Consider the following 17,763-nt stretch of genomic DNA (forward strand, 5'->3'; position numbering starts at 1 on the left):
AGATAGAACAGGAAAGATGGTCAGCAATGAGAACACAACAGTTCAGCACAATATAAATATCCATTTCACTGCAACTTCTTTTCTGCTACCATTCCTGTTGCTCCATCTAGTTTAATCACTGTACATGGAGGAAAACACTATCTGAAGTTTTCACTCCAGCCCTCCTCTCTCCCCCTCCTAGCTAGCCTCCTTTCCATTGGGTGCCTGACAGCCATTCAGCTGAAAATCCCATCAAACACCAAAGCAAATCTCTGAGGCTTGTATGGTATCACATGCTAACAATGTGGCAGTGTGTGAGGAACAAAGAAATCATCACATGAAAAGCTGGCAGAAGCACTTTTGGAAAAAGCAAGAATGAATACAACCAGCAGAGGAAAGTGGGAGAGAACAGTGTTAACTCCCAAAGAACCACCTCTGAAAATGCACAGTTGCTACTTGTGGAAAGTACAATCAAGCAATGATTAATTTTCACAATTAAGATCTCTTGTGATATTATTGGCTTAGTAACACCCCAGAAGCCTACACAGGTTTTCACTGCTGTCTGAACAGTGATCAGAAGCCAAAGCAGCACTACTAGCACTATTATACAACTAATAATAATAATAGCAGCAAATGGACAGCACATAATTATCTTCTGGTGTACAGTTGTAAGTGTATCCTGCTTGGTACATGCAGCCCATAGTATCCCTTGCTGCTACCTTATACCTACAACTTCGCTAATACATTTCAAAATTATACTCTGACCTTTGCCCCTTCCTCTAGTTTCTCTGGGCTGGTATTTGCAAAATGCTTTATGATGGAAAAGTGATAAACCCTATCTTTGAGAAATCTCTGCTTAAATAAACATTTCTAAAATTTATACTCTTTCTAAAAATTGCTCTTTCAAATTGCCTGAAGACAACAACAACAGAAATGCTCCTACATAGAAGTTCTCAGACTTTCAAGCCTAAAACCAGACAGACTGCAGAACACTCAGCAGTCCAAACAGCTACATGAATAGCAACAATGCCTGTATAGGCATTGTTATTTTTTTTTTCCAAAGAAAACCCAGAATGAAGTACAAACTAAACTTTCACAGCTACTAGGTAAGATGGTAGTATCTGCCTCACGTAACATACAACTATTAGGCATGGAATATAATTTCAAAATCAATGTTTTAAGTGTACTGAAACTCTGAGCCCTTTGTTCATTGAGAACTATCTGGCCACAAATGCATACAGAAGCTTGCTGGCAGAAGGAGTAACAAAATCTGATGGCAAAAACTGTTTCAGCCCATACAGCTGACAGAAGAGCTCCATTGTTATTGCTAATCATATAATCAGATATTCAGTTACTTGTCAATGTTCAAAATAACAGCAGAGATCAAAAAATGCTTTCCCTACAGTTTTGATTATTGATGAAGCTTTTACTTTTAGATGGCAATTTCAAAATTATCACTGTCCCCTTTAAGCTCACATGCCAGCTCACTGACCTTTTAGCCAAGTAAGAATGAGTTTTCTATTCCTTACTGGGAGACCGGTTTGATGATTCTAAGCTTCCTCAACTCTTGGTGACCAAGCAAGTCCATTATTTAAGGTCATTATATAAGGCATCATCAATACATAATATTGTTCCTTTCTGCCTCTTTAGCCTAGATGTGTCTCCATGGCAGTTATTCTACCCAGAATATGCAAACTGATTCTTCCTAGCTACATGCATGTAATAGCTATCTGCAGTAATTCTGGAGTTTCACCCAGTAGCATATCAGTTTATAATTTTTATTTCCTCTTCTACTCAATAAGTGGGGAAAACTATCTGTTCTAGCACTTTTTTTCTTTTTATTTTGGTTTCTACAACATCAGGTCTGGAATAGAATCCTTTCCACCTAGCCTTTCACTAGCTTTACATCATTTTGCACTTATTTTCCTGTTGAGGTAAGAGTAAAGTTACATGGCAGCTGTGAAAGAAAATAAAGGCACACATCCTGATATAAATAAAGCTTTATCTGAAATATTTCTCATATTTTTTCTGTAGAAAATGTGAAATTTCTGTCAGTCACTGCTCAAGCAAAGAATGCAACACATTACTACTTTTACAATATTAGCTTTCAGAAATCATGTGTGATTTCAAACTAGTACTTTCAATATATTTTGTTGATAAACTGAGTTTCATCTGCTGCTATACTGTCCAGTTCCTTTGATTTGTTAGGCATATCTGAAGCTTCACTTAATTCATTGTATGTCAGATTATGATAACTGAGTCATCAGCAAGCTTTGTAATCATGTTTATCTGATAAAGAAATAGTAATTATTGAATCTTGAGTAACAACAGCAACACTCTCTCTCTCCATATATATATATATATATACACATAGAAATATTAAATATTGACTTACCTCAACTTGACTTCAATGCTCCATTTTTTGGTATATAAATAGAACTTAAGTCTGTAAAAAACTATTATCCCAGCCCCTGATTTTAAACTTTCTATTTTAATATATCTAAAAAAAAAACATACAGAGTTGGACAACTGCCATGTCTTTAAGAAGAAAAAGCTGACTGCATTTGTCTCCAGTGTGCTATTTTCTCTTCAGTAGAAGAACTAAGGAGTTTCCTCATTTGACAGTACTATACCGAAATATGAGTAAAGGGTCTAGCCTTCAAACTCAGCTTCCAAATCCTTCTAAAGCCCCCAGCCACTACTTGTTTCTTTGCAGTCTAGCAGCTGTTATGTTAAATTAATTCCTAGCAGCTCAATTGTTTTTCTGTCAGCATTACCTGGCCAAAGGAAATCCACATAGTTTCAGCAGTTTGAGAGACCCTGTCTTTGGAATGGAAGTTGCTCTCTTCCCCAGCTCACCAAATAATTTTTAAGCTGAGAGCAAGGAAAAATCACTAGACCGACTTCTAGGCCTGTAAAGAGAATTCTAACAGAAGGCAATTTCTCTTACCATCTTCAATATCATAGGCATAAGATGACAAGCGCAGAGTTGTTGCACAGTATTCACACTTGAAGCAGCTGCGGTGGAAGAATTTGCCTTCAGCACTCAGCCTTTCCATCACATAGACTCGCTTGCGGCAGAAGTAGCAGACATCACTGCCTCCCAGGTTTTGGGGGAACTCCTTTTTGAGCGAGCCCTAGACAGAAATAGGCATGGATACATTTGTTTGTGTCCAGACTCACTAAGATCGCCCGGTCATATTTTCTCTTCATTTATGCAGAGACTGGAGTACCTGGATGCCACAGTTTTTCACACACGGATGCTACAGTTCACAGACACAGTCCACAGGTTTAACCAGGACACCAAAAACTAACCTTATTGTCCAGGGAAGAAGGTCCTAGGATGCGATGCCTACATATGTCAGTAAAATATGCTCTGGATGGGAGAGTGGACACCAGTACTATTAATGATGACCTTGAAATAAATGGCTGAAGGAGGCATATGATGGAAAGCCAAAACCATTGGAAAGCCCTCTAACAGCAATTGTTAGACCTACATTATCAAAATAAGTATCTCTTCCACAAAACAGTAATGCAAAAGCATCCCCAGTGGATCAAGCACATCTTCATAAATACGACAAGCAGTTTCTCAAATGTTTCTGCACAACTCTCAGATGCTGAGATTAGATTGCAACATTTTGCCAGGAAAATTAGGACAAGAGTTGAGGGCAGATGGAGAAAGAGAAATTAAGTCTTTCATGAAGCTGTGTCAGATTCCATCAGTGGAACAACTAGACACTCACAATACTTTATATCTACTTGCACATCTAATCACAAACACGCATCATCTTCTGAACATGGGCTTACCAGTTCCTTCTTGTCTAGAAGGGTTTTGGGTTGCTCTTTCCTTTGAAGCTGATTGGCTATCTGCTCAGCCAATGAGCTCACTCCGCCTGTGTACATCTTTATATACTTCTACCAGATGAATGGAATAAAACAAAAGGGCGATGAGAAAAGGAAAAAAAAAATGAAAAAATTTACTAAAATGATAATAAGCTACGTGGTGAAAAGGTGCAAAGAAGTCAAATCATGCCAAGACAGTGGACAAAATGAAGTGACAAGTAGTAATAGCAAAGCTAGTGTCATCAGAAACCACTCATACAGTGGAGGATAAACTGTAACAATGGAAAAGAGGCTTGCATTTTGCAATTTTTAAGTGCTCTAGACATACTATGATGATGAAGAAAGCAAACCTTATTTTTGCTTGCGGGATGTTTTTGTACCTGGAAACCTGAGCACAGATGCTTCTCAAAGATAAGGTCAAATGTAGCTTAAGATTTTAGGTTCCAGGTAAAGTCAGCATCAGAAACTAAGATCTTTTAGAAGACATGTAACATAATCTAATGCAACATGCTGATTACAACAGCGTATTCATGTGCTTAGAAGGTGCAAAGAATTCATTTACAGAGCAGAGTGCAGAGAGAAATCCTTAACTAAGGAGCTTACAATGGTTCAAAAATACAAATTGTTCCAATGCTAAAAATACACAGAGGTTTACATGAAAAGAGACGCAAGAGCCTCATCCAATGCATTGAAGCCATACCTGCACACATCTGGAACATCTTGATCAACTGTGAACAAGGCTTTTATGTCTAGGCTTTTTTTTTATGTCCTAGGCTTTTCTCAATGGGGACTGATTGACTTCATAACTTTGGATATCTTAGTACTTACTACAATATACCTAGGCAGGTTGGCTACTACCTTAGATTGAACAAAATGAATGTCTGCAAGCCAAGTTCAGTCACTGCAGAAGTGGAGAAAGCATTTTTCACAGAAAGTAGTTAATACTGATGGCAATAACTACATGGTTAAGAAAATTACGAGGTTACATCCCTGTTAGCTCAATCACATTGCAAACACCATGTATTTGACTCATGAGCAAGGAGCACACCAAGCAATTCTCCTTTTCCAGGCTTAAGCACCATTATAAATGTTTCTAGCTGGAATTTCCTCAGCAAATGAAGGATCAGAGAGACAACTCCAGCTTCTGGCAAACGTACAATACCAAGGATACCAATATTCTGAAGGACTAAAGTTGTTTCTCAAAACCTCCTTTGCTCACATAGAACTTGTTAGAAGCACACTGGTTGTTTCACACAACAAACTATAAATTTCATACGTCTGGTTATTAGCCTTTTAGGAATGTTTAAGACCTTTGCATGTTTAGACATTAGAACAGCAAGAAGCATCACAAAACCTGAAATTCACCTCAGAATGGGTGGTCTTCGGGGGAAAAGATTGTTTTAAATAGAGTGCTCAGCTACCAGAGATTAGCGCTGCTCTCACTGAGGTCCTAATTCCTTAAGCCTGTGCCACTGCAGCAATGAGGTTTGACTTCTACCCAGAAAGAACTTCTACCTGTCTGCTGGTTTCACCCCCAAAATGCAGAGCACTCACAGAATTTATATACGCAAGAAGTAATACAATTTTATTAAAGTTTTCCAGGTTCCCCATTCCTCCTCCTCAGCTAGTGTGTGCACACACATATGTGCAGATCTGCCTTCCAATGTCATACTTCATACTTGTCAAATAGTATATTGAAAATGGTGCCCATGGGAAAATATTTCTTCCTTTCACTCAACTCACTTCCTTTCATTCATCTTTAACCAGCAACCATAATAATTTGGTCAAGAGTTTTCCATTTTCCTCTAAAAGACCAGAAAGCTCTAAGGCTTTTTAAGTTTTCTTAAAAAATTGTTGAAGCTTTTCCATGAAAAAAATAGTTGAATCAATGAACAAGTTTTGACAAACCTTCATCCAACTTTAACTGCAGATGCTTCAGAATCTTTAAATTTCCACCAGCACATGTGAAGTTCCATGCTTAAAAAGTGATCGTGCTGATCTTGATTCACAATACCTTGGACTAGTTGATATAGGAAATTTAGTTTTTCAGTTTTTGATTTGGGGTTCTGTGTTTCTGATTTGTTTTGCTTTTTCCCTATACATCACATTGGCCTAACACCAGATCTTAAATGTAGCTTTTTATCTTTCCTTTCATGAGCAAAAGCCTTCTCGGTGTTTTTTCAGAAAGCCAAAGTTCTTTGTATTTCACACAGTTCGTTAAGGTTATATTCACAAACACAATTCGTAGTTTGGCCCAAGATCTCAAAAAAAAGCAGCAAGCATAACAAGAAAGCCTTACTGCAAAGCCAAAAGGATTATGAGTGCTCAAAAAACCTGGTTTGAGAGTGAGATGAGCCACAAGCTTTAGGTTACACCAAATGTTAACTACATCTAGTTTCAAACTGCTTTATGGCCAACAATAATCCCTCTATGCTACAGGCTGCCTCTGGCTTCTCACTTGTGCAAGAATATGCACAGACATTGCTTTCTGCAGGTGAAGCATTGCAAGCCTGGCCATGTCTTGTGATGTGTCCTTGACTGGTGGGACTGGGAGGTGCTGCAAGCAAACAGAGCAGAGTGCACCTTGCAATGCTCAGGCTAATGCTACCTGTCGAAGAGAGTCAGATGAAGGTGAAGAAGGGCGATTAGAAGAACGGAGGCTAAGGGAGAGCTCCCACTGGTCAACAAAGAATCGGCGAGACGGTTCAGTCTCAGGCTAAAAAATAAAATTAAAAAAAAATCAAAGCAGTCTTACATAGCTACAGAGAGGAGGGAGAAGAAATTAAAAAGAAACTCAAGCCCTTCTGCCCATCATCAAGAAACAATTATTAAAGACTTCTGAGAAAAGCCTGGAGAAAAATGCCCAGTGTATCTTCACTTTCTCCCTAGTGAGGCAGAGTAAGCTATTCTTAAATTTACTCTTTATTAGGTTTTAGGTTATTTAGGACTATTTGGACTTCTGAAACCCAACCAACCAAGCCACCTGGAAAGATCCCAAGTCAATTTCCTTTGCTCTTCCAGCATCCCCCAGTGTTCTGTATCACTTGTACAAGGCGCTGAGATTGTTTTGCAGGCCATATAAGACCTATTCCATATTTTAACTATATATAAACCAAAAGCCTGCTTTCCTTGGGGATGGAAGAGAAATAAATTAACTTGCATATGTTGCCAGTAACTAGCAGCAAATTTCCAACCTAGAATTTACTGTAAGCAAATGGGAACGTCTCACTGAGAATCTACATCTTTTTGAAGATGGTTCCTTATGTAAGTAACCAAAATCTGGCTTTGCAACATAACCCTCTCATTATTTCTCTGGCTCATTATTCCTAACTCACCAAGAAATATATCACATAAACAGGCAAAAGCCAGTATCAAACAAATTGAACTGGTAGAAACTGTGCATTCCTACAAATTATAATCTGGAAAGAAAAATTACGCAAATTTCAAATATTTTACCCTCCTTTACAAGAAAATTATGTTTTCTGTTAAAAAATAGACATTTTTTCTGAAAATTATACATCATGTAGATGCATGACTCACAAAAAAAAAAGAAGCTATTTCTAGCCACTTAGAAGTGCCTAACCTCAAGATTAAATCTACTGAACAAGATGCAAAATAGCCGTTCACAATTTCCCCAATTTAAAGAAATTCAACTGTTTACTTTATACACAGATATCCTGTACTTAAGATTGTCAATATTTAATCAAATTTCTTTGCTGAAAATGTCTTTGCTACATTTGTCTCTTAATATTCTATTTTTCTTGTTTTCTTCCCTTAAATCCCACATCATAATCTGTTACTGCCTGCAATGTTCCAACATCTGTTTCCTCTTTTTCCTCTCTGCCCTACCCACTTCATCCTTTCCATTACTTTGTGTTCTCCCTCTCCTCTGTGTTTTCTCTCATTCTTAATTCTGCATTACACAGAAATTACATACCTTCAAAAATAATTTCTATCTTTACATTGTAATCCTGACAATCTTTTCAATCCTCAAAAGGAACTTAAAAGTTCTGCAGAGCAAGACAAGAGGTAGAAGCAAGATACTTTGGTTTAGATGTTCATTTCTTTATCATTTGAACTAAGTGAACATGCTGTCCTTGGATCATGCCTGAGATCTTCAGTTGTGTCACCCATTACAAAAATGGACGTTAGTATGTTTAAATTAGTGGTCTTACCCAGTATATCATGGTTTCTTCTATGTCCCCAAAGTCTATCTCAAATCCAGCCAGAGGTTCACTCTTCCTTCTTTGAGAACAGCTTCACTGACAATTATCAGCAAAGACAGCATCCCCAAAAGAACAGCAATGGAAAGTGACCTAAATGTTATACATTTCCATTTGACATGGCTTAGAAAAGTAATGCCCACCAGCAAAAGTTATGGGACTGTTTAGACTACAGCCCAAGAAGAGGGATTGATTTTGGTTGGCTAATACAAAATAGTAACGATAAAAAAATCACTTATGAAGACAGCATTTTCCAAAAGCACTCTCAAGTTTCCCAAATGCTGTTGATGATAACTGAAAGCAGAGATAGAGGAAGCAACTAGAAACTCAAGAAACTGTTATTCAGACTGGTATTCTACCATATGTCAAAGATGACACACACTGGAGAGAAAATCAAGCACATAACAAAACCAAAACAAAAGCGTATACTGGAGTCTGTTGCCAACTCTGCTGTTGGAAATAAGTGTACAGGAAGGATGGCCACTAAACTAAGACTTCAGAGCCAGGAATCATGCTTGGAAAATGTGAATGATCTTGCTTCCAGAAGCAAGTAAAATTTACGAGCAATTGACTGGTAAACAACCACTGTGAAATGATTTGATATGGAGTGCAGCTGGTTTTCAGCATGTACTCTGAAGCTAAGAGGCTGTTTTTTCCCTTAGTGCTCATATTATGTTTTCAGAAACAAGCACTGTCATTCATCAAACAGGGAAACAGTAAGAACTGGCAAGTAGGATAAAAATACTAAATAAAATAGACTTCACTGTGTCCTTTTAACCACGACTGTATAGCCATAGTTATTGTATGTTGATGAATTTGTCTATCCCTCTGACCCCCAATGCCATTAGTACCCCATATCCATCACTGATACAGGACAGCAGATAGGCAGTGCTGTAGTCACCTGATGCCTCACTGCAGGTCTGGACTCCAGGAGGGCAGCCAGCTGGCATGCCCTTTGCTCAACATTCTCAGGCACTTGGTCATCAGAAAATAAACGAGGAGATCTCTGTGAGATGAGGAAGGAGGGAGGAAGTAAGCAAACCAGCAAAAAAAGCCCCAAAAGGAACAGACACCCAAATGCCAAACAAAAGATAGGAAATTCACGTGCAGAACAGTAAGAAGAGCTTCCACGTGAAGACTGTTATTTTCAGTAAGTAGAAATTATTTCAAATGTCTACTGTTACAAAGCAGTGCTAAGCTTTGACCCTAAAGGCCAAGAAAAAAATAGTTGTATTAGTCATTATTCACAACTCTCCTACCCAGGACTGATGCAGCCAAAACCAAACAAGCATGTGGCTTCTCCCTCTCTGGCATTACCATCCATAAAAACCCACCAAACAAAAACCCCAAGCCCACAAAAAAGGAGCTTATTTGCCAACTAATTTCAGCACAGTTCTCAATTCTCAAGGGTTTCCTTTATATATCTAAATGTGCACATATTTGTGTTCCTCAGATTTTGGGCACATTTTTTAGGGTAATGTACATCAGTTCTCAAAGAATGAGTTGGTCTCCACTGATATTTGGAGAGTGAATGCTATACTTACCAAAGAGAGCATGTTAATAAGACTAGCTGGCTGAAACTAAGCACAGCAAACATCAAAACTATCATGGAAGTTACTGGTTTTACTTCTGCAACTTCACTGCCATACTCCGCCTTTCTGCAATGTCATGTCAACACATCCCAGACACAGAATTTCACACCTCTGCTATTCTGGTCTCTTATCAATCTTAGACTGTTCTGTGGTGTTCTTAGTGACAAGACAAAAAAGTTCTGGCTTGTGACCTGCTGTACAGGACAGGAACACAACCTGCAATATCACACAGCCTTCAGTTTATTTGTCTTTAAGATGCAAAAGTAAATGGACAATGAACTACAAATGTGTGCACAAAGAAACTTCAGGCTTGATCTGTCAAATGAGCCAGGCTGCTGCTACAGATTGCTAACTGTCTTCCAAAATGGAACTGGGTTCACACCCAATTTATGAGAAACTCTTTTCCCATTCACGTGCATTAATAATACTATCTACTTTCAGCTGCTTCCTCATTCCTACTAGATCATTTCCACTAAAATGAGGGCCTATTATAAAGCTGTGGGCTTCTGTGTCACTGCAGACACATGCTTCATTTTCTACTGCCTGTCATAAAAGATTCGACCCACAAGAGTCTTTTGTTAGAACACATTCTGAAAGTTCCCACAGTTTTTTAGCTGGCTACCCCTTATGACTTAATTCATTTATAGCCATTACTGGAATGTCAAATTAATGACAAATTAATTATTTGTCAATATGAACTCAAACTAGCTAATTCTTCTGAGTTTCTATCTTTTCTTTTCATGCTTCTCTATAATACTGAGCCATTCAGACAGACTGCTGAATATTACATTGATAGGATGGCTTCAAAGTCCCTGTGCTAAATAATGCCTCATCATTTTTCCTTTTACTTTGGCCTGTAGGAGGCAGGATGGAATGCCAGTTGTTTAACCATCCAGAAAGCAAGCGGTGGAAACAATGCAACCATGTTCACATGAATAAGCGCAGGACATAACTCTTCCTGTTCTGCTACAGCCACAGCACACTTCAATGAAGAGGTGTAAGAGAAAAAGAAGAATGGGAAGCGCTTAAGTGCCAGATCTATGGCAAAATAAAAGCACATAGCAAACTGTTGATGAAGGCTTGTTATGCATTTATGTGGGTATCACACAGAAATTACCACTGCTAATTGACTCTCAGCAGTCCCAGTGTGTTAACAGCAACATTAGGATAAGTGTGTTTCACCACCCAGTACATTTGCTCTCCATATTACACACATCTGCAATAGCCTTGTGTCATCAGCATCCATGCCATTTGTTCATGCTCTTTACCCTTTCCTGTCTGGGACTCTGCTCCCCAAGATAGTCGGCACCAGGCTCCCTGTTTCTCTGCAGGCAAAAATTATGAGCTTAACAACCACAGACCAACTTCGTAGTCAAAACACACTTCATCTGATTTTTCTTATAATGCAGACAGAAAAGAGGCCATAATGATAACATGACATTTTACCAAGAAGAATATTCCAAAACTGGCAAAACCAACTTGGATACTGTAGGGAAAATTTTAAAGAATAGTCCGTATACAGTCATATTAAGCTAATAAATCACAATACAGTACCACAACTTAATGAAATTAGTACAGTGAAGATGGTAAGACACTCACTGTAACTTATACTGTGGTATTAGATCAAAGGAAGGACACAGAAAGTTTAAAAGAAGTGTCAAGACTGAATGCAATAGAAGTGCAAAGGTACAGGTTTTAAAAGACGTCACTGTAACAAGGACACAAATCCATCTGACTTGCTATGAGGCCTGGGCTAAGCCAATTTGAGGAAAAGAAACTTTCCTAAGGAAAAAAGAATGTCTCCCAAAGATTCCTCTCAATTAAGTCTAACAGATCTGTTCTGCAGCACAGGAGGTCAACATTCTTCAGAGTTAAAAAGTGAAAGCTAAAATATTTTATTTGTTTGAGCAAAAAGACATGGAAAAAAGTTTCCTACAGGACACAACATAGAAAATGGTTAAAGTACGCTTGGACCCAGCAGTAGTTGGCTCTCATGACTGAACTAGGCAACAAAAAAGACATTGGACATATACTTAGAGAAGCTAGGGAGGGAAAACTCAGAGTTAAGGGGTCCTTAGAGACTGAAAGCAAATTTCTCAGTATGGAAGATGAATCCCACACCATGGTTTCTCTTTCTGTAAGCTTGGGGAAAAATTTTCTTCTCTCATCAACAGTGTGCCAGAAAAATAACTTTTTGTTAGGGCAGTTTTAAATCAGATCAGTAAGCAGGACGGACCTGTCTTCCAAATGCAGACACCAGAGAGACTGTAGAGAATGTACTCCAGAGTCTGACAGTGATTAGACCAGATTAAATGTCACATGTAACAATGCTCTGAGAAATCACAGCAATAAGGCAAGTCAAACTTTATTTCCAAGGCCAAGTCTTGTCTATTCTGTTAAAATCTAACATGCCTTTACAGAGTTTATATGCATACAAGTGTTCAGCAAAGAAACATTTTCTACCTTTGGGGAAATTTATTTGTAAAACTTCTATTTAAAGTTATGGGAGGTCCATGGAACTACAACTGCACTTTTATCACCTCAAGATTAGTTCAGGATTGAACAGGGAGGAGTAGAATTTATTACTGAGGTAGGCAAACAACAAAAATGTAAAAAAATACAGCTGAAAGAAGCACGAGGACCATGTACAACAAGACACAAATATTAAAGGATTTCAAGTAATACTTAACTAGAAGGAAAACAAACATGCACAAACATCTGGGTGCACATTACACACCATTTTCAAAACAGCTCTCATTGCCTCCAAATCCGAACTCAGACAGACTGAACATAAACTCTGGGGAAACAAAGGACTGGACATGAAGAAACAGAGACACTGGATATGTGCAGACTACTAAAATACTCTTAAAAGGCACTTTGCACAAATAATCCTGAAAGAGTTTCATAAAAATATAAGGAATATAAGGTCAAATTTTCATTTACATTTGCTTAAATGGAGAGTAGAGTTGAAGAAAAGTTCCATTTTCTTTCCCTGCTCTACTCTAAACATTTAATTTCTATTTTGCTTCTACTCAAAACTGGAAAAGGTTACTGTAATTACAAACTACCCTACTGTAAAATGTGAGTCTCCAGTGCATCAGATAATCATAACAATCATATTTATGGTGAAATATAGCCAATCTGTGTTTCTAATCTAAGAGGCTGAAGAAGCCCTATCACCATCTGAAAAAAAGAAAATTGGAAGTACATTTGTAAATGGGATATCTAGTAACTGATGTAGTCACTTGTACAAATAGTAATGAAGAGAGAGGGACAGAGCATGCAGAGGAGATCACCTGCTGCCTGGGATATGGTGGAGAGGAAGGTGGAGTGGAAGAAGAGAGCATGATCACTTTTTTGGGGCAGGTCCGAGAACGTTCCTTAGTCCTCATCTTTTTTTAAAACAGAAAAAGAAAAAAATAATCATAATAATGGTAGCAAAGATGTAACATTACGATTGGCTATAGTGAGAAAGGCCAGAACACATGATCCTAAGGTCACACCTCTCACAAACCTAAAGCCACATTTTATCTGAAGCTGAAAGACCAAAATTTCCACCCATGGCCACATGATCTGATGTCTCTCTGACAGATACCTCCAGGGGCAGCCTACGCGTATCAACTACCACTTGATTTCTGACTCTAGGTCCTACAGCCAGTGAAAGGTATAACTTGGAAGTCTCCTCAGAGGAGAACAGCTGGACTGCTCTCTTTGTTCATGAAAAATTACTTATTGCTGTGTCTTGCAATGTTTAAAGTTATCCATCCTGTTGACTTCATTACTCTTTTTTTGAAGTTCAAGCAACATGCCTCAAGTCCCAGTGTTCTGTTCTCAGTTTCAGATACCTCCTCTTTAACTTATAGGTACTAAAAGATCTCAGACAAGTTTAACTACTTCAACATTGTAGCATGATGGAAATACAGCTTTATGGGTTTATAGGTTTATGTCTAAAATTTAGATATATTTAACAGTCTAAATACTACACAATGCATACTTGTCCTCATTGTAATATGCCAGAAGTCATGCCTTTCTAGTTTTGTACCTCCTTACTATGTACAGTCTTCTCTCCACCACTTCTTTAATATTAATGTATCTTCTGCCTGGTTTTTCCTTCTTTTGAGTTCTTACCAGAGCATATCTGGAAACTGTTGCACTGTGAAAAAAAATGTTGTGTATCCAACGACACTGTTAGATAGCCTCCAAAGAAACAGCATGGTGTTTAAAGATACTACAGATGTTCCTTACTGCCTTTACAGCTGAGATGGCACAAACATCTGTTTGAGTGTTGTCTTTACTTTCAGGAAAAATATATATATATAAAAAAATCAACTTTAACTTAAACAGATGCTACAGGCAGCCTAAACTAAAGCACATGACTTTGCATTGAAGTGTATGAGCAATGTTTATATGTTGTTTCAAAAGACTATAGCTATTCATGGACTTTTGTCTGATCATGGCCAAGTTTGCATTTCAAATTTCAACATTCTCACAACCTTGCATATTTTTCTGTGGTAGATTTCATAACATAACATTGAACAAGCATATGAAGTGCATGTTCAGTATCCTCCCGTGGGATACATTTCTGAGCATGAAAAGACAAAAATGGCTACAGGAAAGAGAAAACACATATTAGATCTAAGTAAAAAATTAAATAGGAAAAACAATATGTGCAGAAAATACTGGTGATAAGTATTATCCTTTAGGATTTCCGCTCCTGCTGACCATGGTCATCTCAGGTAGTCATTGTTTACCTTCAAAAACCACTGCTCCAACACAATACTGAAAAGAGTTGGTACTGCTGCGCCTTTATCACATTTCAGGGCATCATCTAAAAAGAACAAGCATCAGACCTCGAGAGGCAGAAAAGATTTGCACCACAGGACTATGTGATCTCCACCTTACATGCATCTTTGCACACATCAGTGATTTAAGATCACATATTACTCGCATACCTTGTTGATATTAGAAGTATGAAACTACAGCAGAATACTGCTGAGAGTCTGAAAAGCCAGGAGAAAATTCAGTTTAAAAGGCTAGTCTCCCATACTATACCCAAACGGTCAGATCCTCTTCTGGATAGACCACATAGCTTTTCAATAGCTTCATGAGCCCTGGTGAGATGTGCTTTCCCAAAAGCAGCCAAAATGGCTTCGAAAGCAAAGAACCTACACCATAGAATATATTTCCATACAAGTAGGCATTCAATTGAGGTGATAACTACCACATCATGAAACGCAATCCATTTTTTTTAGGAGGTATTACAATCACATAAGAAGCTGCACACATTTCCACCATGCACGTACACTTAACAGCATCTTCATGCATTTCTAGCTGCTTCTGCTGGGTGTTCCTAATAGCATAAATCCAATTTTGACAACAGCTATCAAGGTTATCAAAGCATAGCTCAACAAAGCAAACCCTTAATATAATTCATGAGGAAAACTCAGGCCACACAAACGTGCAAGCAGCAGATCAGTGAGATCTGTAACCTGCTTGACCTTCTGAAGGTCTTCCACTGGAGACAGTGTTAAAGGTTTTGTGATGAAAATAAAAATAGCTTCAGAAAACATGCTGCCAGAATTTCACTCTTTCTAGGGATCCTGTCTTAGGAAGCCACCCTACCCCAACTATGCAACAGACACAGAGACAGTCTGCCTTACAAACTCATTGAAACTGCTGCACTCTTGAGTCAAGAGCAAAGAAAGATTCTAGACTTAAACTGCTAAGCAAGAAACAGCTATGGAAGTTCATCTGATAGACACTGGCACACAAGAGCCCAAGGCAGATATAAACTTTCCATACAAATAAGGGGTCCAACCCAAACCACATCTTTTGCAGCTGTGTGGTTTGCCCCTGCAATTACTCTAATGCTTTTGCAGCATCCCTTCCTCTTCCATCCATTTTTCAAGAGGTAGTGCCAAACCTATCAAACACAATACACAAAACTTTCCTTCTCCCAAAGACACTGGAGGACCTTGACTTCATTCTGACTACTGGCCACAACTTGTGCTTTCCCTGAATAACACATCACCACTTTGTCTCCTTAGGAACTGCACTGCTCTTCTTAAAAGGACCCTTCAGTAGATGGTATACATGCTCATGGACACCTATGCCAAAGAAGACAATCCTTTCCCATAGCTTCATAAACAGCTTTTTCCAGTAAACATATATATTCCCTAAGGAACTTGTAAGGATCAATCCTAATCCTTTACAATATGTCCAGTAACACGTACTGGTATTCCATACCAACTCCACTGTAGCAGGAGGAGCCATTCTTGCTCCTGAAGCTCGACAAGCTGCTGGTCTCTTCCAGGACTCCAGCCACCACACAGCGCTCCCAGGGTAGAAGTGTAGCAGGAAGAGCCTTTCTTGCTCCAGAGGCTCAACGAGCTGCTGACCTCTCCATGCCTCACACCAGAGTGAGCTGAGGTGCCTTCTGTGGGTGTGTGTCCCACCTTTATTGGCCCCCTGGTCTTGCTCATGCCCAATAGGGGCCTGTCCTAATCAGGCACAGGTGGACTCATACCCACTCTTTGGCAACTCGAGGCACCTGGTTGACAATGTCTCTCTACACTCCACTATTGTTATTTTGTGGCCCAAGACCTAGTTTTGTAGGTAGGGTGTCCCATGCCACAGTAAAAATCTGTTTCAGGACTGTACTAACACACAGCCTTCACAGCTATCAGATTCTATGTGCATAAGCATCCAGAACTAGGAATCTCGGCAGCCAGATGAAGCACTGCTTCAGCAACAACTTCCTCCAGAATGGATTTCTGTCCAAGCTTGGCAAAGGTGGTGGCTTGGCTCAATGGATGGCTTCCTGCCTCAGCTGATCTCTCATCAGTCAAGAGTAAATGACTTTATATACTCCCACAGCTTTTTAATGAAGACAAGCATTGCTCTTCATTTTTTCAGGCAAGTAGTAAAGAACCTTTGGAATAGGAACCATACCAAATGTTTCTATAATCCTAGTGCACGTATCCTGCAGATTTTGCATCCTTGAGACCCAGTTTTATTCTTCTCCATTCCAAATGTCAGATGCAAAGCATTGTGAAATTCAGCACAAAACCTGAAGTCAAGAACCAAACATCTTCTGGTGCTCCAGTAAAGCATTTCAAGGAAAGACCATCTCCAGATATAACCTTGAGAGGAAAATCATCCAAACAAGGCAAGAAGTGTCAGTGTTGATTAAAACAATGTAAGTCCTCTGGAAGTACAATTGCTATTGAAGGATTTTTTAAAGATCTGCCCTATATTGCTGCCTATATGGAGATGGAGAGCAGAAGTATTTTTTTTTCCTCAACTTTTTTTTTTTTTTAAAGCATATAGCACAAGCACAAACAAGAACAAAAACAACAACAAACTCTCTGCTGTGGAGGACATCTTCACCATAAAAGCAGCAAACAAAAATTTGTCCTTTTTTATCAATTACAAAAGGATGGCAATAAGAAATTTTGTCTTTCTCCATAAAGGCTTAATTATAAAGCTTTCATAGTGCTTAAATAGCAGGCTCAAATACAAATATCTTTGCTGCAGCGATGTGACCTTCTCCAAGTGCTAAAATACAAATCTTCATCCTTCTGAACTGAGATAAATTGGACTGCATTGGTTTTCTTTTTTGGGGGGTGGGGCTAATACAAGCAGTGCCCATTAACTGACTTAATAATGTACAGCCACATTACGATCTTCTGCATCAGTTCTTTGGGTTCTCCCCCTTTGTCTGGGAAGCATTAATAAAAGATTAAATTTACCTTTATTATGAATTATGTGTATCCACCTGGAAGTGCCCACTAGCCTATAATGAAGATTTGGATGGACAAAATGTAGAAGAAAGAAAATAAGAGTTAGGAAACCTAAACATAATGTTGACATATTTTTAAGACTCTCTTGACAGTCCTACAGTAATTCCCCTGGTTTAGGTCTTCTTTCCTGAAGAGAAATCTTCTAGATCATGGCACTGGTCATAACGCTCAGCACTAAATGTGTTGAACACAATGCCTTGAACATTAAGTTTTCCATAAAACCATAAACATGCACAACTGTGAATTTCCAGTCTAGTGTCATCTTCCTCTTGACTCCAGTGTATGCTCTGATCAAACTACAACCAGAAAGAAACAGACAGTTCT

At 38.6% G+C, this 17,763-nt stretch overlaps 1 protein-coding gene across 2 annotated transcripts in view; it reads right to left on the minus strand.

Moving 5' to 3' along the window:
* MICAL3 (microtubule associated monooxygenase, calponin and LIM domain containing 3) overlaps window positions 1–17,763 on the minus strand; it is a 156,913-nt gene that overhangs the window by 69,491 nt on the left and 69,659 nt on the right. Inside the window, exons 18-23 of one of the 2 annotated variants that reach the window (XM_030454325.1) lie at window positions 12,934–13,029; window positions 10,906–10,962; window positions 8,947–9,051; window positions 6,431–6,538; window positions 3,787–3,894; window positions 2,930–3,116 (exon numbers count right to left, since the gene is read on the minus strand). In XM_030454325.1, the coding sequence (XP_030310185.1) occupies window positions 2,930–3,116; window positions 3,787–3,894; window positions 6,431–6,538; window positions 8,947–9,051; window positions 10,906–10,962; window positions 12,934–13,029 (661 nt within the window). The remainder of the gene's footprint in view (window positions 1–2,929; window positions 3,117–3,786; window positions 3,895–6,430; window positions 6,539–8,946; window positions 9,052–10,905; window positions 10,963–12,933; window positions 13,030–17,763) is intronic. The other variant, XM_030454251.1, reaches the window with a different exon arrangement.

The sequence above is a fragment of the Calypte anna genome, chromosome 1, assembly GCF_003957555.1.
Source record: "Calypte anna isolate BGI_N300 chromosome 1, bCalAnn1_v1.p, whole genome shotgun sequence".
Lineage (NCBI taxonomy): Eukaryota > Metazoa > Chordata > Aves > Apodiformes > Trochilidae > Calypte > Calypte anna.